General features: G+C 51.3%; 2 protein-coding genes across 3 annotated transcripts; one reads left to right on the forward strand and one right to left on the reverse strand.

The window, feature by feature from the left end:
* The first annotated feature begins 1,322 nt into the window (after window positions 1–1,322).
* Nelfcd (negative elongation factor complex member C/D) lies at window positions 1,323–13,324 on the forward strand. 2 transcript variants are annotated; one of them, XM_028855779.2, is made up of 15 exons: window positions 1,323–1,470; window positions 5,303–5,418; window positions 5,618–5,727; window positions 6,839–6,948; window positions 7,789–7,896; window positions 8,311–8,463; window positions 8,610–8,740; window positions 9,299–9,464; window positions 9,882–10,016; window positions 10,380–10,519; window positions 11,199–11,313; window positions 11,484–11,579; window positions 12,156–12,296; window positions 12,598–12,727; window positions 12,809–13,324. In XM_028855779.2, exons 1-15 carry the CDS (start codon window positions 1,384–1,386, stop codon window positions 12,841–12,843), a joined length of 1,773 nt encoding a protein of 590 aa, XP_028711612.1. In that variant the 5' UTR covers window positions 1,323–1,383; the 3' UTR covers window positions 12,844–13,324. The 2 variants fall into 2 exon arrangements, with proteins under 2 accessions (XP_028711612.1, XP_028711613.1); XM_028855780.2 differs by having other exon boundaries at window positions 1,338–1,470; window positions 5,306–5,418.
* Window positions 13,312–25,494, reverse strand: Ctsz (cathepsin Z). Its single transcript, XM_028855781.2, has 6 exons — window positions 25,210–25,494; window positions 24,614–24,777; window positions 19,348–19,527; window positions 14,860–15,010; window positions 14,351–14,516; window positions 13,312–13,704 (listed from the first exon to the last, which is right to left on the reverse strand). The coding sequence occupies exons 1-6, from the start codon at window positions 25,356–25,358 to the stop codon at window positions 13,594–13,596; spliced, it is 921 nt and encodes a 306-aa protein (XP_028711614.1). The 5' UTR covers window positions 25,359–25,494; the 3' UTR covers window positions 13,312–13,593.

Here is a 25,494-nt window from a genome sequence, read left to right on the forward strand (position 1 = left end):
CAGAAAGTAGCTCCTTTCTGGAGAGGTCTCTTGGCTGAAGAGGCTAGCTGCAGCAGGCGGTAAGGCTCTTTAGCTCTGATCTCTTGGCTTTCTTCTTTGCATTGGTTCTGTGTTTCTTATTTAATAAGACGGTTGGTTACATTTACAGGTGGGAGAAAGGAATGAATAAAATAGCCTCTCAACCACCCCTGCAGACAGTGGCTGATGTCTGTACTATAGGGCTCTTTTGTCTAGACTAGTGGTTCTCAACCTGTGGGTCACAACCCCTTTGAGGGGAGGGGTCAAATGACACTTTCATAGGAGTTGCATACTGGATATCTTGCATATCCGATACTTACATTAAGATTCATAACAGTAGCAAAATTACAGTTATGAAGTAGCAATGAAAATAATTTTATGGTTGGGGTAACCACACCATGAGGACATGTATTAAAGGGTTGCAGCATTAGGAAGGTTGAGAACCAGTGATCTAGATTCTCACCATCAACATCCAGAGTCCATGGTGTTAATCTCAAAGCTCATTATTTGGGGCTGCCTGCTAACTGCCAGGAATCCTCTCCAGTAACCATTAGCCTTGGTCTCCAGACTCATCAATGCAGCCAGCCAAGCTTGGAGGAGTTTTTAAAATAACAAACTTTTTAAAATAACAAGTTAATTTTGTTTTGTTTTTGTTTTTCGAGACAGTGTTTCTCTGTAGTTTTGCGCCTTTCCTGGAACTCTCTTTGTAGACCAGGCTGGCCTCGAACTCATAGAGATCCACCTGCCTCTGCCTCCCGAGTGCTGGGATTAAAGGCGTGCGCCACCACCGCCCGGCTATTTTTTTTTTTTTTAAACACACGTGTTTAGGACTACTTGACTCCAGGCTTCAGTCATGGCCTTTGAAAGCTGTAGGGTCTCCTCCATTGGAAATACGTTTTAAGTCATGCTCTGCACTACACCGAGTACTTTTTGCCCATGGTAAAAGACATTTCCGTGAGCTCTAGATACTGTCCAAGGTAGATTGGTGCTCAGTTGGCAGTTACCCTGGACAGGCAAAGCTAAGCTGGCTGAAGGTTCGAGGTCTTTATAGCAAGTCGAGGCTAACTTGCACTTACGGGTGAGACCCTGTCTCAAAAAGAATTAAAAATCAAAACAAAACAGTGACTTTTGTTGGAAACTTTCTAAAAGCTCTGAAACTATACCAGTTCAGCTCTTGCGAGATCCTGCAAGGCGTTCCCTCAGCCTAGCAAGCCACAGCATAGGCCACGCCCCCTCTATGGCCACGCCCCCAGCCATCTTCGCCTCTCCAGCCTTGCTTGAAGGTAGGGAGAGCGGCCCAGAACCACGCATGCGCTCTTTCATTTGTCGCCTCCCGCGCAGGCGCAGTGAAGACTTACGGCAACTATGGCGGGCCCAGCGCCGGGTACAATTATGTCAGAAGACTACTTCGGGAACGCGCCGGAGTGGGGCGAAGAGACAGACGGCGGCCAGGTGAGAGGGCAGGAGGCGTCCCGCCAGGAAGCCGGTTCTCTGCCTTATCCTCGAGGCGCCCGCGCCGGCCAGAGCCGGGTACAGGGGGCGTGAACGCTGGGGTCGCAGCCGGCCTGTTGACCCTTGACTCCCTGACCTCCGACCCCGGGCCCCAGCGCAGCGGGCCCAGGGACTGCCCTGAAGGCTTCGGGCGGTCCTGCCCCTTTTGGGGGCCTCAGTTTCCCCATGTGCGTTGACTCCAGTGACTCCTGGGCTGACCTCTCTGCCAGGCAAGAGCCATGGTGCCTCCTGGCCCGAGGGAGACGAGGACTAGAGTGATGAGTGAACGAACTTTCTTTTTTTTGGCTTTCATACAGTTTTGTTTCATTTTGATGTCTGGGTAGAACCCAGGTCTTTATGTATTCTAAGTACAATGAGCTACTGAGCTACATCCCTAGGCCCTCAGTAGGACTTTAAAAAAAAGATACAAAGTAAAGAAATAGAACACTTCCCTCAAAAGTAGTGAACAAACTCAACGCCACACTCCAGCATCCCGGGGGCTGGGGGGTGGAAAGGAACTCTGGTGTTGGACAAACCAAACTTTTTCCCCCCACATTTGGGTTGATTTCATCCATCCTTAGAGGACAGGACAGGAGGGATCTTGCAGCTCCGACTGTCCAGGATTTGGGGTGAGAGATGGGGGAGTGGCACCATTCAGTTTCCCAGCAGAGCCCTGGCCAGGTGTGTGGTGACATAAGCTTCTCAGGTGCCTGGGAGGGTGGCTTTTTTTTTTTTTTTACAGGAAGCCTGATGAGCTTTGAATGAATTTAGGATGCCGCCAGGTAGACCAGCGGTATAGTCGGTTGTGCGGTGAGGGCGATGGAGAAGTGGAGAGGGATGCTGAAGCTGAGGGAAGGCCTGTGTGGTTGATGGTGGAACTGGGGCTCCAGTCACTGGACACAGCTTCCAGGGCTCCTGGAGAGCTGCTGACCAGAAGGGTTTAAGACTCTGGGCATCTGTGTGTGTGTTAGAGCATCCCGCAGCCTGTGGGGCCTTTTGGAGGATATAAGGAGTCAGAGTTACCTAATATGGAGCTAAGTGCTTTTGTGTGATATTTCATTCTATGGCTCTGGAGTTTGGCGAAATAAGGTAGAAAGACTCAAAACCCTGCCCAGGCCCGTAAAACAAAGGAAGACACAAAATGATGCCCTTTATGTCTCTTGCCACTTAGGTGACTTGTCACTGAGGTGGTCCAGATGAGAAAAATGGAAGACGTGGGAGATGGCTCAGAAAGCAGTGTGCTTGCCATAAAAGCATGGGGTCCTGAGTTCGGAAACTGGAGCCCACATAAAAGACCAGGCACAGCAGCACTTGTCTGTAACCTCAGCACTGGGGGGGGGGGGGGTCCCTGGAGCTCCCTTGCCAGCCAGTTGAACCTAATCAGTAAACTGAGTCAGTGAGAGTTCAGAAAGTAAACTGGAGAGTGACTAAAGAAGGCACCCAACCTTGACCTCTAACCTCTACACACAAACTACGTACACACAGGAACACATGGGTAGCTCACACAGACAACAAAGTATACTGTGGATTAGCTTGGTGGTGGCTCTTTCCCATGTTTTGTGCATGTTGAGGGTTAGGAGTCACAGAGTCTGGCCTCGATTCCACTCAATTTCAGTCTTTTTTTTTTTTTTTTTTTAGTTTTTTGAGATGGGGTTTCTCTGTAGTTTTGGGGCCTGTTCGGGAACTCACTCTGTAGACCAGGCTGACCTTGAACTCACAGAGATCTGCCTGCCTCTGCCTCCCGAGTGCTGGGATTAAAGGTGTGTGCCGCCGCCGCCGCCGCCGCCGCCGCCGCCGCCGCCGCCACCACCTGGCTTGAATTTCAGTCTTAATGACCCTGGTTTGGCTCATTGACCCTCTTGAGTTCTCCCTGATGAGAGTGATGAGCTATCAGGGTGTCCAATCTGTGACTGGGGTGTCCTGAGAGAATTATGTCACTCAGCACACTTGTAGATGAGAATGTTCTAGTGCAGTGTGAAAAAACTGGACACCTCTGCAGACTGCACATGCACACATGCACACACTTGCTTCATCTCTCTTTGGCTGTGCTTGGAAGGGAGAAAGTCCAGAGAGTCGGGGGACAGTGGCATGAGCTGGGTCCTCTTTGAGTCCAGATGATAGAAGCTGAGAGCTATTGGTTGACAGACACATAGATTAGTTGGCCTGTAGGTTGTGCATGGGATGACGGTAGGTGAGCCTGGACAGGTAAGCAGAGTAGAGTCATACTAGATCTTAGATGTTTTTCCCCTTGAAGGAGATAGGAAACTTTAGGCAGCTAGATTGGATGTGTGACTTAATGAGGGTAGCACGATTTCAGGGGATGACAGACGGAGGCATGTGGAGGAATTGCTACAGTAAACATACAAGAAAGAAGGGCCAAACCGGACCCTTGTATGGGAGATGGAATCCGGGGTCTTGCTGGCAGGCTGTGGGAGGGAAGTGAGGGGAGGAAAACTGAAGGTACTTCCAAGGCTTCCGGTGACAGGTGGATGGTGGGAGCAGTCCTTTATTAAAATACCATTTGGTGGGCAGATCTGTTTCCAGGGAAAGACAAGATCAGTTGGACTTCAGGAGTTTGGAGTCCTGCTGGAATGCTGAGTGAAAAGAATAGTGTTGCATGCTTGAATCTGAGCAGTCGAGACAAAGGTCCAGGTGAAGCTGTAGATGTGTGAGCAGGGGCATGGCCTGGTGTCAGAGAAATATTGTGGGGGTGGGGACAGGGTAGAAGCCTGGCAGTGTTGGTACATGTGGGTGGCTCTCAGGGTGAAGCACAGCCTGCAAAGCACCCTTTACATATGCAATCAGAAAGAAGACATACCAGTCTTCAGAAGGAAGTCATCGGGGTCTGTCTGCGCCCAGCACATTGCTTTCATAGAGTCCAGGCCAGTGGGAGCAAAGTTTCTGTAAAGACCACATAGTAAATACCTTAGGTTGTATGGGGCTGTGCCACAGCTACTTAACCAGATCAGGGAAATAGTCATGGGTAATAGTACATGACAGTGGATATAAGCGTTTTTTCAATAAAGCTTTATTTACAAGAACAGGAAGAGGGCTCAGTTTAGCTGTTGTTTGCTAGTTCCTGGCCTGGCTTCTACCTCATTATGTCAGTTGCCTGGAGATTGGTCTCCTAGTTTGTGAATTCCTTCCATGGAAAAGCTTTGTCTTGTATTTTCTGGATTCCCAGTCTCCATGCAGTCATTGTTACAGAGCTTGCTGTTATGATGGCTTTGCAGCCAGACAGACCTGGGGTCACATAGTTGTCAGCAGGTCAAGCAGCTTGTGTGGATTCAGCCCAAGACTGTGTCCAGCTCTAGCCAGGCCTGCTGATTTGAGGGTTAGTGATCTTGACTTTCTAAGAGTGACTTGGTGGCTCCTGCCGTCAGGATCACTTTATCGGTCTTTGTTGGAGAGCATCATCGGGTAGGACATATGGAGTAGCAATGGGGACTGGCTGTCGAGCGGAATGTCAGTTGTTATTCTTGACCCTCCTGTAGCTCAGCTTGTGGAATCCTCACACGTGTTGACTGGTATGGCATCATGAGTGCCTTTGTTTAAAAGGACGCCGTGCATAGTGTACCTGGGTCACCAGCATGGGCTGGCCATACAGCCTGCTTGGTGCAGTTCCTGACCCTTTGATGTTGCTGCTTGTCCAGCCCACATCATGAGGTTGTTACAGAGTCAGATGAAACCACCTGTGTGACACTTTTAAAATGGATGTCATTACACATCATTGAGGCAAGATTGCAGGGCATCTGTATAAACGAACACCTCTCTGGGCTCTTGCCTTTCCCAGCAGCAGGAAGATGATTCCGGAGGAGAGGATGATGCTGAGGTGCAGCAGGAATGTCTGCATAAATTTTCCACCCGGGACTACATTATGGAGCCCTCCATCTTCAACACTCTGAAGAGGTGTGTGAGTGCAGTGTGCACACTCAGGGACTCGGAGAGTTTTGTAGTGCAAAGAATGTGATCTTGGAATGGAGGCTTGTAGAGTCCCATGGCTCCTTGGAAGAACCTTAAACTTGCCCATGCCTTCCTCCTGCCCTCCTGTTCACCCCGGCTCCTCTGTGTCCACTCAGTGGAAAAGCCGCTCTTTTGTTCTTCCCAGGTATTTCCAGGCAGGAGGGTCTCCAGAAAATGTCATCCAGCTCTTGTCTGAGAACTATACAGCGGTGGCCCAGACTGTGAACCTGCTGGCCGAGTGGCTCATTCAGACAGGTGCTTGAGAGGGGGTCCTTGTCCTGGCCTCTCATCCCTTCTGTTTCTTCTCATCTCTCTCTCTCTCTCCCTCTCTCTCTCTCTCTCTCTCTCTCTCTCTCTCTCTCTCTCTCTCTCTGTGTGTGTCCACGGCACATGTGGGTGTGTATGCATGTGTGTGTGTGTGCATGTGGAGGTTCAAGGTTGATTGTGAGAGTTGTCTTAGATTGCTTTATTACCTTACTTGTTAGAGTGGGGTCTCAGTCAGTGTGATGATGTGGCTAGTCTCACTAGCCAGCTTGCTGTGGGCCACCATGCCCACCTGGTGTCTTTAAATGGATTCTGAGTGTCCACACTCTGCTTGCAGTATTTGCATAGCAAGCATTTTACGTAGTCATCTCCCCAGCTCCTACCCATTCCCCTTCCAGGGACTGTTAGGTCCTTACAACGCTGATAAGTTCTGAGCATTCTTGGTCTCCAAGACCCAAAGGCAGAAGGACTGACTCCTCCCGGTGTCCTGAGCTCTGAGCTATGAATCGCTGGATTTGCAGGTAGCCCGCTAACGGAGTTCTCACCGAGCTGCTTCCGCAACCCTGGAATTACAGGTCACACAGTGTGTGCTCAGAGTTGCCTTTCAAGAGGCCTGTTAGAGCCAGCACTAAACGATGGATAATTTAGGACTGGCTCGGTGATGGCTTTTAGCTAATGTGATCAAAACAGAGCCTTACTGTAAATCCACTGAACTGGGTGCAGTGACGTCACTCAAGCGCTGTCTGGAAACCAGCTGCCTCGCCGCTGTCAGGGTGCCTGGATCCAAGTGTGGCTCTTGGCTGCACCTGCTCTCTCCACAGGGGCAGAGTGAACTCTCCAGCTCCTCACCTGTTGGCTCTGGCCCTCTGTCTTTGATGAGTGAGAGTCTGAAGATGTCCCACTCCTAGCCACACAGAAAGGGTAGCCATCTCATGGACTCCTACTGTTTCTTTTAGGGTCTCACCACTGAATAGATCTAGAGACCGTGAGGCGTCCCCTTTGCCACTGTTGTGGTTGGCAGCATCTCTGCGACACTGGCAGGCTGGCCATGCTGTTTCTGTGGGGGGATGGGACTGTGGGTAAAGCTTCCGTCTTCTCTCAGGTGTTGAACCAGTGCAGGTCCAGGAGACCGTGGAAAACCACCTCAAGAGTTTACTGATCAAGCATTTTGACCCTCGGAAAGCAGATTCTATTTTCACTGAAGAAGGAGAGGTGAGGAGTGCTGAATTTGACAGCACACCCCAGGGCGTTTGCTAGTTAGTTCTCAGGAGTGGGGTGCCTGCATGGGAGGCTGCCAGTGGTGAGGCCAAGAGAAGGCCCATTGCTTCTCAGCAGCTCCTGGATGCAGGTGTGGGGTCAGAGGCTGGTAGGGGTCCTCCAAGAAACAAGCACTGACATGGCACTGAGCATACTAGAGATCATGGTGCAGGCCTTGTACAGAGTGTGATAAATACTGCAGAGACTGGGGGATCCAGGCTATGGGTCAGCCCCCGACGGTAGAGGCCAGGGTAGGAAGGAAGGTGTAAGAAACATCTCAGACTATGCTGCAGCTCTCAGGCCTTCCCTCAGGACCAGCAAATGGTCTTAAGTGACATTGTTGTGGGAGCCCCACTGTGCTCAGACAGTGGCAGGCAGCAGCCACGAGAGCCCGGTCTTGGCCACGGCCCATCGCGCACACAGGAGCCAAGGTACACCTTTCCATGAGCGGAGCCACCGGGGCTGTCCCGGTTGCCTTTCTTTCTCCTGCCGGGGGCATTGGGCTTGGCAAGCACGAGTTAGCTGTACATGATGTGCCCACGCTCCGTGGGACTTTCCACGTGTCTCCCAGAAAGCATGTTTCCGCACCCTTCCGAGAAGTTAGGCAGATCTTTCAGAAGCTGTGAACAGGCACCCAGGAAGCCTTCCATTCAGCTAACTGTGTGACCATGGCAAGCCCTGCTTCCCCAGAGCTGGGGACACCCCGGGGTCTCTTCCAGTTGGAATGATTGCTAATGCAGCACCGACTTCCGAGGCTAAAGTGAGGTCTGTGGCCCGGCCCTTTGTCTCTGGCAGACCCCAGCGTGGCTCGAGCAGATGATCGCACACACCACATGGAGAGATCTGTTTTATAAGCTGGCTGAGGCCCATCCTGACTGTTTGATGCTCAACTTCACGGTAAAGGTAGGGAGAGCCCTAGAGTCCAGGAAAGAGGAGGAAGGGTACGCTCTGCTGTCTTGGCAGAGTTCTGGGTGGCTTTTCATCTTCTCGCTTTTGTCAGCCTCGCACAGAGCAGGGGAAGCAGAGAACTGGTGTCTGTGCTTCGATCAGCATTGACTACTTCAAGGTTGGGCACAGTGGAGTTTAGATTGTACGTGTGTGCTCAAGGGTCTCGGGCAGACATGACCTATCTGCCTCTTCAGACACCAAGAGACTGTGAGTCTGGGCAGTGAGCACCTCGCTGGTCGCCCAGCAGGAGGCACAGGCAAAGCTGGGGTCAAGACCAGTGCTCACTTGGCTCACTCACTACAAACTGGTAACCACTCTGAAAGGTGGGGTGCCCAGGTGCTGACCCTTGGCTTTCGGGTTATATGGCAGCTCATTTCTGATGCGGGGTACCAAGGGGAGATCACCAGCGTGTCCACAGCCTGCCAGCAGTTGGAAGTGTTCTCCAGAGTGCTTCGGACCTCTCTAGCCACAATCTTGGACGGAGGAGAGGAAAACCTTGAGAAAAATCTTCCTGAGTTTGCAGTAAGCCCTGTGAAAGTCAGGAGGAAAGGGGCTGCCCCGGGTCAGGCTGCAGGAGATGCCCCTCTCTGGAAAGCATCTCCAGGTCATAATCCCTTTTGTCTGCATTTGTCACTATGACTGACCTTGGTCTCCCTGCAATCTTCTAGAAGATGGTGTGCCATGGGGAGCACACATACCTGTTTGCACAGGCCATGATGTCCGTGCTGGCCCAGGAGGAACAGGGTGGCTCTGCAGTGCGCAGGGTCGCTCAAGAAGTCCAGCGCTTCGCCCAGGAGAAGTAAGACGTGCTTCTGCTTGCCCCGCTCTTCCTTCTTCCTCAGAAAGACTGTGGTCCTAGTCCACCACGGCTCAGGCTCCAGCTCAGTCAGTTCTAGTCAGTTCTTAGCTGTGCAGCTGAAGTCAGTGTAGCTTCTGGTGCCCCGGCCTAGCAGAGTGCTGTGCTGATGATGGCCCTTTGCTCCAGACGTGGTCGCTCTGGTTGGTTGGGTGTGCACTTGTACTTGCGTGTGCTAGGAGACCCGGCAGCAGACTAGCCCTGATCTCCAGTGCCCTGCTTGTTCACGGAGTCCAAGGCGCTTCATTTCCTGCTGCCGAGTCTTTCCTAATGAGGTGTGCAGGGTGTGTGGTATGCAGGGTGTGTGAATCCCCGTGGAGGTCACAGCTGCATCCAAGTCTCTCGCAGCTCACTGTAGCTGTTGTTCCCAGGGGTCAGTCAGTCAAAAGGCGAGTGACAGAACTGTGGGAAAGCACAGGGTTCCTGCCCGCTCAGCATTGAACATTTAAAAGTGAAAGAAAAGAGAAAGCTGTTAGTGATGGTGTGTGGCTTTCCAACCAGAGGCCATGATGCCAGTCAGATCACGTTGGCCTTGGGCACAGCTGCCTCCTACCCTCGGGCCTGCCAAGCTCTCGGCGCCATGCTGTCCAGAGGAGCCCTGAATCCTGCAGATATCACAGTCTTGTTCAAGATGTTCACCAGCATGGACCCTCCTCCTGTGGAGCTCGTAAGCTGCCTACACTTCAGTGAGGCCAGGCGCCCCACATCAGGTGTCAGGGTGGTTTGGGGAGGCCTCTGAGTTCCCTTCATTCTCTTAAGGCCATGCTTGCTGGTCCCAGTGAAAACGGTTTTTATTGATGTCGTTAGAGACGAGGTCTCAACTCTGGCCCAAGCTGGCCTCACACTGGGCCAGCTATCTTGCCCTAGCTTCCCTGAGTGCTGGGTGTTATAGGTATGGCTACACCTGGCATAAGCCCTCCTCCCAACCTCTCTGGCACTACTGGAATTGAAGCCAGGGCCTGTCTCGCTCTGGGCACATCCTATGCCATGGGACTCTGAGTTTCCATCCTTCCCTCAGCCTTCACCCTATCAGCACCCGACAGCCTCCCTCCTTGCACCCACTCCCAAGTATCCCTCCTCTTAGATCCGGGTGCCTGCCTTCCTGGACCTGTTCATGCAGTCACTCTTCAAGCCAGGAGCCAAGATCAACCAGGACCATAAGCACAAGTACATCCACATCCTGGCCTATGCCGCGAGTGTGGTTGAGACCTGGAAGAAGGTACTGTCAGTGCTGAGAATTTGTGGGCCCTCAGACAGACCAGGGGCCTCCTTGGCTCTGGTGCTGGGTGGGGAGTTGGGCTGCAGGAACTCTCAGGGCTGGCTGCCCAGCATTGGCAATGTCTTCACCACTGTGCACAAGATACCGAAAGAGCTCAGGGCCTGCAGGAATTGGTGGCACCTTTTACACTGGGACTGACGAGTGGGATGAATCTGACTTCCCTGAGCCTCCCAAGCAGCAGCCTATGATTCCTGGCCTCGTGGGCCGTGTGCCTATGCAGTTGGACAGTTGATTAACTTTTGACTCTGTGGACAGGGAAGGGGCCACACTCCCGTCCTCACTCACCAGCTTGTGTGGTTTCAGAACAAGCGGGTTAGCATCGGCAAAGACGAGCTGAAGTCCACGTCGAAGGCTATAGAAACTGTCCACAACCTGTGTTGTAATGAGAACAAAGGGGCCTCGGAGCTGGTAGCTGAGCTGAGCACACTCTATCAGTGCATTAGGTGAGTGTGACACTCCCCCAGCCGGTCCCCGGAGTGCCGCCGACTCCTCATGTTCCCGTGGTTAGACTGTGTGTGCTCATGTGGAGAAAGCGAGGGGAGCTTGGGTTTCTCGTTCCTAAACACACGTGGAGAACTGTAAGCAGCTGTGGCGGCATGGGTGCTTTTCAGGTGCTTTTTGGCCAGAAATCTGTTCAGCAGACCCTCACAGAGTAAAGAAAGGACATCCAGAATTAGAAAAACTGAGTTAAAGAAGTGTTCATTTGTGGTAAAAATGTTAAGCCAACAAGCATGTCTGGACAGAAGTGATTTGTGATTAAGTACATAAGTGTGTCTTGGGAACTGCAACCTCTTAGGCTCATTTCCTGGGGACCGAGAAAGGGTCTGAAATAAAAGTAACCGTGAGCCCAGGCCGCCAGGCGCCATGCTCTGCATTGATGATTATTTCCTTTGTGATTAGCGGAGTGGTTTGAAGGAGCTGAGAATCAAATCCCTTGAGAGGAGCTGGTCTCATCAAACCACTTCCGCCATGAGCCGCTCCTGCAGGACAGAGGGAAGGGAGTATCGCTGTGTCCCCAGACTTGGTCTGTTCTTGCTTCCCGACCCTTTATTGCTCCTTGGTGTATTGCGGCCTCATTCCCCCACTCTTGGCAAAGGAAGCCTGTACCTTGTCTGCCTGTAGGTTTCCCGTAGTGGCGATGGGTGTCCTGAAGTGGGTAGACTGGACCGTGTCAGAGCCAAGGTACTTCCAGCTACAGACTGATCACACACCAGTTCATCTGGCTTTGCTGGATGAGGTAAGAGGGTGGATCGGATCAGAAGAGAGTCCTAGAAGCTGACAGGTGCTGTCCCCATCAGTGGTAAGCCACCTTGGGTGGCTGTGACAATCCTGTACATTCCCTGTGTGCTGCTAGTAAGCCCAGAGAGCCAGCAGGTGCCTCAGTGATGCGACTTTGGCTATCCACAGATCAGCACCTGCCACCAGCTCCTGCACCCCCAGGTTCTGCAGCTGCTTGTTAAGCTTTTTGAGACCGAACACTCTCAGCTAGACGTGATGGAGCAGGTGAGCTGTGTAGATGTAACCAACCGTCTCATTAAATAAGAAACACAGAGCCAATACAGAGATGGAAGCCAAGAGGTCAGAGCAGTAGCTAAGAGCTAAAAACCTTACCCTTCCCTGTCCCTGTTGCACTACCTCTCCGAAAGAGACCCACTTCCTGTGTCTGTCTTTTTGTAGTGTTTCTGTTCTGCCTTCTCATTGGTTGTAAACCCAACCACATGACCTGCTAGTCACTGCCTGTCTGTACAGACCTCCAGGTCTTCTATGGTTGGTATTGAGACTAAAGTGTGTCTCCAATGCTGGCTATATCCTTGAACTCACAGAGATCGCCTAGCTCTGCCTCCCAAGAGCTGGGATTAAAGGCGTGCACCACCACCACCACCACCACCACCACCACCACCACCACCACCACCCAGCTTCTGCTAAGGCTTGCTATTAGCTCTGACCCCAGGCAACTTTATTTATTAACATACAAATAAAATCACATTTCAGTACAAATAAAATATCACCATAGAGCTGAGTGTCAGGGCTAGGAGAGTGCCAGCTCTGATCTGCTCCCCTGACCCTGCTCTTCCACAGCTCGAGTTGAAAAAGACCCTCCTGGACAGGATGGTTCACCTGCTAAGCCGTGGCTATGTGCTTCCTGTGGTCAGTTACATCCGCAAATGTCTGGAGAAGCTGGACACCGACATCTCACTCATTCGCTACTTCGTCACTGAGGTCAGTGGCACCTGAGCTTCAGGGGTTACTCCTTCCACTAGCCCAGCCCTTCTGCCTTGACGTCATTCGTGTGGTTCTCAACTCTGAAACCCATGTTGACACTGATGATCTATTAAATACGTCTCACCTGTGGGACCTCTGCTGTGTCCCCTGTCCTTGGAGTTGGAGGCTGGGGTGGCTCCAGAGAAGCCCCGGGGCGGGGAGGGCCATCTCACACTGCCTGCCACCTCACTGCCTGCTGTCAAGTGCCACGCCCCACACCAGCAGGTGCAGTAGCCCTGAGGTCGGTCTCCCCCACTAGGTTTTGGATGTCATCGCCCCGCCATATACCTCGGACTTTGTGCAACTTTTCCTCCCAATCTTGGAAAATGACAGCATTGCGGGCACCATCAAAGCAGAGGGCGAGCACGACCCTGTGACAGAGTTCATCGGTAAGGCTCCTAAACACCCTTTACCGTGACGGCCCGCCCCGCCCCTCACCCTGCTAACCCAGTGCCCGTGTTCCTGTACAGCGCATTGCAAGTCCAACTTCATCGTGGTGAACTGAGAGCATCCAGAGCTGAAGCAGAACCTGCTGGGCCCAGCTCAGGAGGACCAGAGACCTGGGTCAGGATGCTGCTTGTCAAGAGACTCAGTCAGCCTCCCTGAAGGAAGCGGGGTGTGCTGGGAGGGAGCAGGCAGCTTTTCTTAAAAGGACTGTGTTCACCGTGCCCAGGAGAAGCCACTAATGGTGGACAGCCTGCTCTTTGTTGTCAGTGTGGCCCTGCACCATGTCACATGCAGGAGTCAGGTGTATGCACCCCCAGGGAGGAACCCAGTAGGCCTCGGGGTAGTGAGGATCCAGCAGCTGGGACACTTCCATGAATCACCCTTAGGGTTTTTATGTAAGTTTTCTACCAATGACCCAGGTGGTTGGTTGTTTTATTGTTTCAGTTTGCCAAGAGCAATGATGGGTTGAGCTGTGCGTGTCCTCCTATGCTATTCCCATGTAAATAAAGCACACAGGCTCAGTGCCTGGGGGGAAGCCAGTCACTTTATTCATCACTTAAGTAATTTAGAATTGTTTCCCTCTCCCTTGGATTCCAGCGTGACATCAGAACTGTTCTAGACCATGCTGTCTTCTCCAGGTGGCTGAAGGCAGGATGAGATGTGGTCCCCTTTACATCTCTTCTTGGGATGGCTTCTGCAGTCCACACACACTCTGGTCCTCGTGTCCACAGCACTGCTCCTAGCTGTCCAGTGTCCATAGTCACCCCATCCCTATCATGGTTACAGTGTTGCGTCCAGAGACATCTACTTAAACAATGGGGTCCCCATATGTGCAGGCCTCCTCGATGGCGAGGTTGTAGCTGGCACCTACCCCTCCCTTGTAGGTGCTGGTCACGATCCTCATCCAGCCCCTCTCACCCTGTAAGAAGCAAGAACTTGGCATTAGTGCCTCGGGACACATTCCTCTGCTCACCCCTCTGTTCTGCAGACCCAGGCCCTGCCCTGTAAAACCTGGGGGTCCAGACAAAGCTCTGTGACTCAGTCCTCTCGGTCAGTACTTAACCTGGGGGTGCTCTGCTCTCGGACAGCTAATGTAAGAAAGTATGAGTGTTTCCCTGTTAAGACCCCACTTGTGGCCATTTAGTAGACATGGCCAACACCGCATCACTTCAGCGTCTTCCCCTTGGCCCTGTTTCAGAGTGTTCCTGTGCCTGGAATGGTTAACAGTTAACACTGTGTCCTAAAAACCACAACCTGCGGTTTTCCTCCCCTGGACTTCTGACCTAACTCAAAAGTATTCCTGAAAAATGTGGCCAATCACCATCATCAGGACCACTTGGCCCCAGCCTCGGCTGTGGAGTAGTTGGGTTGCTCACGCTGGGGCTTGGGGAGGAACTCAGGGGATGCAAAATACTCAGAGAGGCACAGGGCAGCAGTAGCCGTGCACAGCTCAGACCCCAGAAGTAGCTTATGTTCTGATGAGAAAGCTGAAGCTAGCCCTCTGCTCAGCTGCTGGGGAGAGGGGTAGACCCTGATCTGACCCTAAGAAAGGGAAACTGTCTTACCCAGGGTTCGCCCCACGAATTGCGGACAATCCAATACTCAATCCCATCACTGCTAACACCCCAGCCAGCCACGGAGATGATGTGGTTGATAAAGGTCTGGTCCTGATGCTCAGCATAGATGCCTCCGGTATAGTTAGCCATCTTCTCTGTCACCATTATCCCGCAGCTGTGAAAAACCATCAGTCAGCAATGCGGGAAGCACATCAGCACTTGTGGGTGGCACTTGGGTCACCCTAATCTGAGTCCTGCAGTAGTGATCCCACCAACATTCCAGACTCACCACAGCCAGGCGCTTCTCTACCTAACTTACACAAAGCTCCCTGGAGCAAGCAGACTGGCTAATAGCTCAGGTTTACTTCTGTAAAGCCAACATCTGTACAGGCAAAGAGGGTTATGTGGTGCTCAAGCTAGGGGATCAAACTGCCAGGTGGAAAGGGTGAACAAGACACAGTTGCATGCATGTGTACAGACCCGGATGTGGTCTCACTGTCTGAGGACCTCTCGCTCACCTGATGGGACCATTGGTGTAGATCTCTGCCATCATCTTCTCCCTACCCGAGAGGGAGCCATAGTCACCCACTCTCCAGAGGGTGTAATTCTGGATGGTGTGACACTCCTTGAATTCGGTGCAGGTCCCACACTGGTTAAACTTGTCACAGTCTAGAACACAAGAAGTCAGCATGACACCGTCCCCTCATTAACCCACTAATGAAGCCTACCCCATTCTCTCCACTTTTCTAATTTAGCCTGGCATTCATTAGCTGATAGCGGAGACCATCCCACTCTCAGGTGCCGTTTAATTACGCGCTCCTCTCAACTGCAAGGAGTGATGAGAAGCCTCCCCCGGGCTGTGGCAGAACAGAAAGAACAGACTTTGATTAGTACATAGTAGGCACTCCGAAGTTGCCCTTCTCCTCTGCTGTAAAGGCTGGGAGGAGGATCTCACAGCATGCTGTAATTGAAAAAACGAGTGCAATCACACTATTAAAATGTTAAAAAAAAAAAAAAAAAAGAAAAGAAAAAAAAAAAAAAGAAAAAGAAAAAGAAAAAAAAAGCCGGGCGGTGGTGGCTCACGCCTTTAATCCCAGCACTCGGGAGGCAGAACCAGGCGGATCTCTGTGAGTTCGAGGCCAGCCTGGGCTACCAAGTGAGTTCCAGGAAAGGCGCAAAGCAACACAGAGAAACCCTGTTTCGAAAAACCAAAAAAAAAAAAAAAAAAAAAAAAAAATGTAACCAGATGATTCCACCGCTGACTAGTGACTAAATAGGCCAATACACTTGATTTAAAGAAATGCATCCTCTTGACTTCAGAAATAATATCAGAATTCGGGTTACAGGAATAGCCAAAGCAATCCTAAGGAGCAAGACCATTGTTTGAGGCGTCTCAGTACCTGACCTCAAATTACACTACAGAGCTAGAGTGACAAAGACTGGTGCTGGCGTAGAAACAGCCAGACAGGCGGACAAGATAGAACCTGGGAATACCTGACAAAGCTATGCCCCTTAATTCATGACAAAAGAGGCATACATTGGAAAAAGCCTATTTAACTAATGGTGCTGGGATTATCCACTGGATATCCACCTAAGAAAAGTAGAATTAGATTTGTACCTTTTATCCTGTACCAAATCCATTCACATTGGATCAAAGACCTTAATTTAAAACCTGAAACACAAAGTTCTAGACAAAAATATAGGGCATACCCCTCAAGATATTAGGGTAGGCTAGAACTTTCTGAATAGAACACTATAGCATAGGAATTAGCCCCAAATAACAGATGAGACCACTGGAAAAGAAAATGTTTCTGTACAGCAAAAGGAAATACTCAGCAGAACACACAGCCCACAGGAGAAAATCTTTACCAGCCCCCACTTCAGAGGAGGGACTGATACCCAGAGTTTACAAAGAACTACAGACTAAATACCAAGGAAGTAAGACTGCCAATCAACAAATGCCATGGGCTGGAGAGATGGCTCAGAGGTTAAGAGCACCGACTGCTCTTCCAGAGGACCCCAGTTCAATTCCCAGCACCCACATGGTGGCTCACAACCATCTGTAATGAGATCTGGCTACACAGAGAAACCCTGTCTAAAAAAAAAGAAAGAGGATTTTTTTTTTTTGAAAAAAGGAACCCTTATTCACTGCTGGTGGGGGTGCAAATTAATACAGCCATTATGGAAATCAGCTTGGAGATTCCTCAAAAATTAAAAACAGAACTACTATATGACCCAGCTGTTACACCCCTGCACATAAACCATGAGAACGCCATCCCCACTGTGGTGACACTTGCACGTCCATGTTTATTGCTGCTTTATTCACTGCAGCAAAGAATCGGAATCAAACCAGTTGTTCATCAACAGGAGTGGATAATGAAAACCTGGCACATATAAAACTCAAATACTATTCTGAAGAAAAACGAAAGCACAAAATTTGCACAAAAAATGAATGGACTTAGCATTTATAATTTTAAGCAAAGACCCAAACTCAGAAAGAAAAAACAAAACAGTTCACCTTCATATGCAGATCCTAGCCCATAATGTATTCAGGTATGCAAATAAACAAATGCACATGTGTACAACATGTGGAAAGACAAGAAAGATAATTTAAAAAGGGCAAAATGCTTGCTAGTGGCATCCTATCTATAAGACATTTTGTTTAAGTCCTTTGAATGTCCTTTCAAGGAATCACACATTTGTTGTTTTTTTTTTTTTTCTTTTTTGTTTTTTCAAGACAGTTTTTCTGTGTAGCCCTGGCTGTCCTAGAACTCACTCTGTAGACAAGGCTGGCCTTGAACTCACAGAGATCCTCCTGCCTCTGCCTCTTAAGTGCTGGGATTAAAGGCATGTGCCACCACTGCCAGGTGGAATCATACATTTTAAATACAAAAATGTGCCCTTGATAGGCAGCATCCTGATGTGATTTCATAAGGGGTCATTGCCTCACTGGGGGATCTGAATTGTAAATTGTATTTTGTATTGAACACTCCTGTAGGGCATAGTTCTTTTATTTAATGAATACCAAACTTGTATTCATTAAACAAGAATTTTAGTTGTCCAAATAACAGAATGAGAAAGTTGCTAAAAGTATGTTGATAGCTGGGCGGTGGTGGTGCACACCTTTAATCCCAGCACTCGGGAGGCAGAGGCAGGCAGATCTCTGAGTTCCAGGCCAGCCTGGTCTACAAAGTGAGTCCAAGACAGCCAAGGCTGTTACACAGAGAAGCCCTGTCTTGAAAAAACAAAAACAAAACAAAAAAGTTGATAATAATCCTAATTTTATTTATGAGAATGCCTGGGAATAGTGATTTATTGTACCAGAATCTCAAAGAGTAATATGCTAGGAAGCTGGAAATACTCAGAAACCTGCTATTTTTCCACTGTATGTTATAATTTTAAAATGTATCACTGTTGCTGAATAAATGAACTTTGTTTTTTAAAAATGAAGGAAAAAAAAAAGAATTAGGTTTAAGGACTGGGGAAATGCATCAGTAAAGTGCCTGCCATGGCAAACTTGAGGGCCTGAGCTTGGATGCTCGTGAAGTGCCCACATAAAGTCAGCCTGGTGGTGCTTGTCTGTAATCCCAGCCCTGGCTGGTGAAGTCATGTGGCTCTCTGAAGTCTGCTTGCCAGTCAGGTTAGCAAAATGGATGTGCTCCAGGCTCAGTGAGAGAACGAGGTGGAGCGTGACGGAGGAAGACAGCCCTGAGGCTGACCTCTGTGTTGTAACTTTACATCTGTCCAGACCCTTCCGAGGGACAATAAACTTCTTGAGGATTACATCATCAGTTCCATCTGTCTCTCAGACACCAGTGCTCAGTGTGAGGTACACCAGGAACATGGTGGCCCAGGGGCCACATCTGTTCCTGCAGACAGAGACTGATGAATGGTTCTAATGAACCCAACCACCTGTGAGTCTGGGGAGGACCAGAGGGACCTAGCTTCAGCTGGATGACACCAGTTTGGGGTGGAGGAGGAAGGATAAGGCCCCAGGGACATTTCACAAAGCAGTCCTCTGCCTTCCCTGCACCCTGCATCTGTTCCCCTGGCGGGGTCTCTGTCACTTCTGGGTTTACCCATCCTTGACAAACGACTCACCCAATCAGGCCAGAGAATCCTTTCAATTCTTGGTGGTGAGACAGCAAGGTCTATGAGGTAGGCAAGGGAACACCATCCACACGGTGGTGAAGAGCAGCCAAGTGCCCTCCAAGACCTGAGTCCCTCACAGCATCCTGCTGCAGCCATGAGGGAGGTCTAAGGATCAAAGCTTACAGCCACAAAGGATGGATTTGGGTCCAGGAGTTTCCTTTTCTTTGGTTTCCAAAGACAGTAGCCCAAAAGGGGTGTACCAACCATGGATTTCTGGGCCAGACTGCTCTGCCCATTCATGATCTGTCCAGGACTGCTGGGGCAGGAACCAGGCTGGTGCTACATTTCAGCTGGGCAGGCTAACCCGCAGCTCAGAAAGCATCCACCTGCTCTCTGCTCCAGATCGTGGGAAAGGGACGCTTCCTTCCATCAGCTGCCTACCTGTACCGCCCCCTTATAAAAGGCCCATAGAACCATCCAAATGCCACGTATGAGAACACACACACCATATCCAATCCTGGCTACAGGGGTGTTGCTCTGCTTATGTATTTATTATCAATCCTGGAGACTGAGCCTAGGTCCTCATGTATGGCAGGCAAATGCTCTCTCACTGAGCTACATCCCTAGTCTGGAGTGCTGTTCTTCTGGTTTATCTCCATGATGAACTCAACAACTCAACCATGGGCTCCAACTTTCTGTTATCCTAACGCTAAACCACCAGGTTCAGAGTGGCATCACAGATAACCCTGGTGTCCGTGCCAGGAACCACCCAGCTCTTCCTGGGGGCTTCAGTCTCCACCCCCACAGCATCCCAGCCACAGTATGACAGACATGGCATACGTGGGCTCTCAGCTACTCTCTCGGAAGAGGAACATGAAGGTGTACAGCAATGTGGGGGCCCGGGCAGAGCCTACCTTGGTCCTTGGCCTGGTAGTTGTTGCAGGTCTCATCGGGGATGCCGTGCTTATGAGCATAGGCCCACACCGGGAGGTCATTGCCTCCCTCACAGGAGCCAGCATTGCCGCAGTCGATGACGTTCTGCACTGAAAGCAGGGTGGAGGGCCACGCGCCTTTTCTCTTGATGTTGATGCGGTCTGCAACAGTCAGCACCCTGGTCAGCACCACCCCATCTCCCTGCAGGCCACAGGGTTCTGCCCACTGGTTCTTCTATTGTGGGGGCCTCAGCTCAACTGTGGCTTCAAACCATGCTCTGGTCTTCCTTGGGCACCATGATGTCTATGTCTGCAAGTGTCATGAGGCAGGGCCAGATCTGGAAGTCCCAAGAAGCACCTGCCAGGGCACCACTACAGGATGGCAACAAGACCACTTGTGTAAGGAGGCTAGAGACCAGATACAGAAGGCTGGTGTGGGCATCTCCAGGGAAAGGCACAGCCTAGGGAGCCAGATGAGTCCCAGTGTGGGCCAGACATCAGAGCTCAGTGCTCATGTGCTGGGCCCACACACTAAGGGGCAGCTAGAATCATCACAGCATCCACTAGGGGATAGTTGACCTGCATCCTGAAAGACCATCTTGCTCTTCACTCTCAAGCTATCCACATAACACACACCAGCCATGCCCCGCAGGCCTTGTCTCCTCCAGCCTCCTCCACTCACTCCTCCCCTGAAGCCAAAGTCTATCTTTGTTTTCCCTCCATCCTATGGACTTCAGCTCTGAGTCACCTCCCACACTCTCTTCCACTCTAGTCCTGTTCCACAAGGCTGCCATCTAACAGCACAGAACCTTCTAGAACCACCCTTCATACCCTGCACACACACACTTGATGACCTCAGAGAGCATATCACTGAAAAGCTCAAAAGCAGACCTTGTCTTATCACCATTTAGACCCGTTTCTATGCCCAGAATGTACTTCCTGTGCCAATGACAAGCAGGCTCCCAGCTGCCCAAGGCACATGGGCCCATCTCCTGTCTCCTTACCCCAGCTTGGCTCCCTATAGCCTTTCCCCCGTACATCCCCAGCAACAGTTCACCTCTCAATGAGGGGCATCCTCAAGCCCACAGACCTGCCTTCCCCAGAGTCCAACCAAGGCCCCAGGAATTTATGCCTTGCCTCAGCAGCATGAGGTGGGATCCACACTGTCTGTATGTCTCTCTTTGGTGTCCCAAGCTGCTCTCGTCCAGGTCCCTATCTTGACACCACCCATCCATCCTAACCCCTCTCCACCCTCATCTGACTGCCCCTTCCAGAGGGTCAGCAGAGGGGCCACTCCAGCCTTCTGGAAGTGCCTGGGATGTCTCTTCTGCATTCAACTCTAAAGTGCGTTTCTTAAGGCTTTCTGAGAGTCCTTTCCTCCTCTTCTCAGGTCCTTCCCTTCTGGTGACCTCAGCTAAGGCCTGATGGCAGTGACTGGCTGGATAGCCTCAGGCCTGGCGTCTTCTACATTTGACGTAATGTCTAGTTTCAACCTGACCAACTACCTGGCTCCAGAATTTGCAGGCTTCTTGAGATGACCTTTCTACACAATCTACTCTGCCTCTTCTGACTTGGCTTCCTTTTCATTATCAGATTTCCATTCACACCTTCTGTGCGCTGAGCACTGTTCAAGCCGTAGAAGCAAGCCAGCAAGGACACAGGAGAAGGCAATGGGCAAGCAGAACAGTACAGCAAGGAGATGTTCTGGGGAACATCCAGGGACCAAGGTATCAAGTACACAGGGCAGCCTGGGAGAAGTCCTACTGTGGTGGTTTGAATGAGAATGGCCCCCATCTTCTCACATACATGAATGCTTGGTCTCTTGTTGGTGAACTGTTGGGGAAGGATTAGGATATGTGGCCTTGTTGGAGGAGATGTATCACCAGCCGGGTGGTTTCGGCAGCAGCGCACGCCTTTAATCCCAGCACTTGGGAGGCAGAGGCAGGCGGATCTCTGTGAGTTCAAGGCCAGCCTGGGCTACAGAGTGAGTTCCAGAAAAGGAGCAAAGCTACACAGAGAAACCTTATCTCAAAAAAACCAAAATAAAAAACAAAAACAAAAACAAAAAAAAAAACACACAAATCCTTCAAACACTCCTCCACTGTTGGTGGGAATGCAAACTTGTACAACCACTGTGGAAATCAGTATGGCGGTTTCTCAGAAAATTGGGAATCGATCTACCTCAATACCCAGCCATACCACTCTTGGGCATATACCCAAGGAATGTTCAATCATGCCACAAAGATACATGCTCAACTATGTGCATAGCAGCACTATTTGTAATAGCTAGAACCTGGAAACAACCTAGATGCCTGTCAACTGAAGAATGGATTAAGAAAATGTGGTACATATACACAATGGAGTACTACTCAGCAGAGAAAAGCAACGACAGCATGAAATTTGCAGGCAAATGGATGGAACTAGAAAATATCATCCTGAGTGAGGTAACTCAAACCCAGAAGGACAAACATGGTATGTACTCACTCATAAGTGGATTCTAGATATAAAGCAAAGAACAATCAGACTGCAACCCACAGAACCAGGGAAGCTATATGGGGGGGCGGGGGGAACCCTAGGATGACTGTGGCTTAGAATAAGTTTTGGTTTTACTATAACTAACTAACTAAATAAATAAATAAATAAATAAATAATAAGTTGTTAAAAAAGAAAGAAAAGAAAAAAACCCAAAAAAATAAAAAATAAAAAAATAAAAAGCCCACATCAAGCCCAGGTCTCTCTGCCTCATGTTTGTGGATCAGATGCCTCAACTACTGCTCCAGTGCCATGTCCGCTGCCATGTTCTCTACCATCATGGTCATGGACTCACCTTTTGAAACTCTAAGCAAGTCCCAATTAAATGTTTTCTCAGTTGCCTTAGTCATGGTGTCTCTTCACAGCAAGATAACAGCAACTAAGACGCCATCCAAGGAGAGAAGTGTGAGGACATGAGGAGAAGAGCAACTTGCAAAAGAAGGTACCTATGCCTCACCTGCTGGTGTGAGGACAAGATGGAGGAGGAGCCAGACTGCAGGCTTCGGACATCAGAGAAGGACCTTGTCATTGGTCTAAGTGGAATCCCGAGATGGTGTCAAATAAAGAAATGCGGCGGAACTCATGTTTAACAGACTTATTCCGGGAATCTCTTGTCTGAGACCAGAGAGGAGCAGGGTGCTGGGAGAGACACCACCTAGTTCCTTCATTAGACTAGTGGACAACCAAAGGACCCGTGACCGGTTTGTAGGAGCAACACAAGATGAGAGTCAGATAACCTCTAAGCTTCTCCTGAGTATCCTCAGGGCAAGGATGGGGTGTTGCTGGGTAAGACAGCAAGGATGGCCTGAATGTCTGGGGCCGGCGGGTGGGAGCGGATGGACTCAAAAGCGAGTCTAGGGAAAGGCCACACTGGGAACAGACGTCAGATGTGTGGGCAGTGAGGAAGGAGCTAGGGAGGCGGAAACGGAGTGTGAGACAGCGAGGGTCCGACTTCACTCAGTGGAGGAGGCCGGGGTACACTGACTCCTGAGTCTCAAAAGATGACAAAGGTGGAGTGGAACTAAGGCCGATGAAGACCCCAGGGCAGAAGGGGAAGTGGGAGGCTCCAGAATACCCAACAAGAGCAAGCAATGCGATGGTGAGGGGTCTTGGTCACCTACTGGAAGTGACCGATGAAGGGATAAAGATGACCTCCAGTGATGAGGACAGGTGACCTCATAGAGAGAAGCGTGGATGCTTAGCCACCCAGAGATGGCCAGAGGCAAACTGGTTCCACCGCTGCCCCGCTGGCACTTGGCCAGGGCCCTGTGGAAGTCCCCTTTTGGTGTCTGCTCGGAGAAAGAGGAAGTAAGGCCTTGACTACTGCTGATGAAGATGTCAGAGATTTAGGAAGAAAGGATGAAGCAGCCATTTTCCACGAGACACTCCACTCTAGTAACGGGAAGGTGCACCCTCAGCAGGGCCTCGCATCCATCTTAGAGGTCCACGCCCACCAGCCCCCAGCCATCCTCCCTACCCTGCATCATTCTGCACCCTCCTCAGGCACCACAGACCCGCTGACCTGTTCTGCTCCCCGTCACCCTCACCCCGCCCTGTGCTCTGCTGAGGTCTTTTCACTTCCCCAACACCAGCCCGCGACCCCATTCCTAAGTGCTCCGGACTTTGCTCTGGTCCTCCGCTGCGGCCTTCCCCACACGCCCTGCCTACCTGACGAGCACCTCTTGACCTTCCCACACTGAAGCTTCTCAGGCCTCTTTCCTTCTGCCTCCTTCTCAGGGGTTGGCAGTGCATCCCAGACCCCAGAGGTGACTCCACAACGTGACACAGCTACACCTGGCTGGCTCTGGGGTACCGACTGCACCCTGTCGGGAACCCCTCACCCTAAAGAGAGTGTGCAAGCTGACGGCAACCCCAGCTGTCACTCCTCTCACAATGGAGTCTGGGAACTGAGAGCCAACTGGCAGGCAGCAGGACTACATAAGCCCTGCAGGCGTGGGTGGGTGCTGCCATTAAACCGTTACTAATCCTCAACCTAGGCTCCACCTACAGCAGGCCAGGCCAGAAAGATACCAAATCGAGAGAGAGGACACTGCCTGTCACACTCCCGCCAGGAGAGTCCCTTCCCAGGGGCTCCCAGGGGCCACCTCTGCAGATGGCAAAACTGAGTCTACATGCTCGAGGCTGAATGGCACTTCCTGGCTCCTGCTTCCTCTACCAAGGAAGGGCAGGCACAGCAGCCCTCTGTGCAGACCTCAGTGGGGTTCTCTCTTCCTCCTGCACCTTCTTCTTGCCCCTGTGGTGGCCAGGCTAAGATTTAAGGGAGAGTTGGCCATTTCAAGCTGGGGACCGTCAATCCCAAACACCAACTGCCGCTGAGAAGCAGTTTCACTTCCATGACCCAGTACAGGCCGTCAGCTCGGTGGTTTTGCAATGCTGCTTCCATCTCGGTGGCTAAAGTCACAAGTTCTGGGGGAGGGGGATACCCAGGAGCCACTTGTCACAGGGTTCCAGTCCAAGCCTGTTCCACAGAGGCCCTAAGTGGGCCCACAGGACAGAAGTCCAGAATGACACAGTCACATCACTCTGGCAGAGGAAAAAACCCAGCCTGAATCCTGGTACAGATTCGCTGGGCCCTGGAGCCCCGGGCTGTGGCTATCATGGCTCACCTAGAGGCAGCTCCGATGGTGAAGGGCGGCCCCCCCCCGCCCTGTCAGGGCCCTGCCCTGAGCTTATCCTGGAGCCCCAGGCCACCCACCTGCCATGGCACTGGTGCTACCGTGGGCCCAGCAGGAGCCACAGTACTGTGGGATGTGCTGGTTCCTGGTGACGCTGACGTAGTTGACACCATCCACATTTCTCCAGTCCCAGGACTTGGGGAGATCCGAGGGGGACAGGTACTCATGCGGCCGAGGGTAGGTCCTGGGAAGAGGTTACCATGATGAAAATCAAACCCAGAACACCTGGGGCCTCCCCTCCCCCACCAGGGCCACAGACCCAGGCAGTCCTCCTGGGACCTTCTTCCCTTTCCCCAAATGTGGGAGTTTCAGAGCTTGTCCCTTCCATCACCAGAAGGGCCACCAGCAGAACTCAGCACTATTGGAGGCTGACGGTGACAGGGCATCTCTGAAATACCCTAGTGCCCACCAACTAAGGCCAGAGAGGTAAGGATTGCGCAATCCAGCAAACACCAAAGCTCTCCGGATGTGAAAGTCATCCCAAAAGGAAGGGATGAGATTTCCCAGGCCTAAGGAGGCAGGGTGCCCAGAGAGAAGCAAGGTCCCGGGTGGCAGGGGGCGCGCGCCTGGCCCAGAAGTGTACCCTCTTCCTCCCCAGGCACAGCCCGGCGCCCACCTTCGCCCCAGCTGGGCCAGCTGGTCCCCGCGAAGGGGCCTGTAGCAAGTCTGGCCCGGGCGGAAGTAGAGACTGGCCCGCGCCGCGCCCGCCAGCAACAGCATCAGCAGCACCAGCCGCGGCTGCTGCACAGACCCCGACGACGCCATGCTCCTGCTCCTGGCCTAATTGGATCCTGGATCACGCGCCGCACCTTCGACCCCTTGACCTGACCTGAAGACCCACGCGCTCCGGCCGCCCCGCCCGGTCCTTTAGGAGGCGCCCTAGTTGGACACACCCCGGGGG

This window comes from Peromyscus leucopus, chromosome 4 (assembly GCF_004664715.2).
Source record: "Peromyscus leucopus breed LL Stock chromosome 4, UCI_PerLeu_2.1, whole genome shotgun sequence".
NCBI classification, from domain to species: domain Eukaryota; kingdom Metazoa; phylum Chordata; class Mammalia; order Rodentia; family Cricetidae; genus Peromyscus; species Peromyscus leucopus.

Bases quoted from the DNA above. Each gene is read 5' to 3' on its own strand.
- Nelfcd (XM_028855779.2), top strand. From the start codon at position 1,384: ATGGCGGGCCCAGCGCCGGGTACAATTATGTCAGAAGACTACTTCGGG. The intron at 10,017-10,379 runs GTACTGTCAGTG...GTGTGGTTTCAG, and splicing joins TGGTTGAGACCTGGAAGAAG to AACAAGCGGGTTAGCATCGG. The intron at 11,580-12,155 runs GTGAGCTGTGTA...GCTCTTCCACAG, and splicing joins AGCTAGACGTGATGGAGCAG to CTCGAGTTGAAAAAGACCCT.
- Ctsz (XM_028855781.2), bottom strand. From the start codon at position 25,358: ATGGCGTCGTCGGGGTCTGTGCAGCAGCCGCGGCTGGTGCTGCTGATG. The intron at 19,528-24,613 runs GTGGGTGGCCTG...TGACTGTTGCAG, and splicing joins TAGCACCAGTGCCATGGCAG to ACCGCATCAACATCAAGAGA. The intron at 15,011-19,347 runs GTAGGCTCTGCC...CTTGTGTTCTAG, and splicing joins CTACCAGGCCAAGGACCAAG to ACTGTGACAAGTTTAACCAG.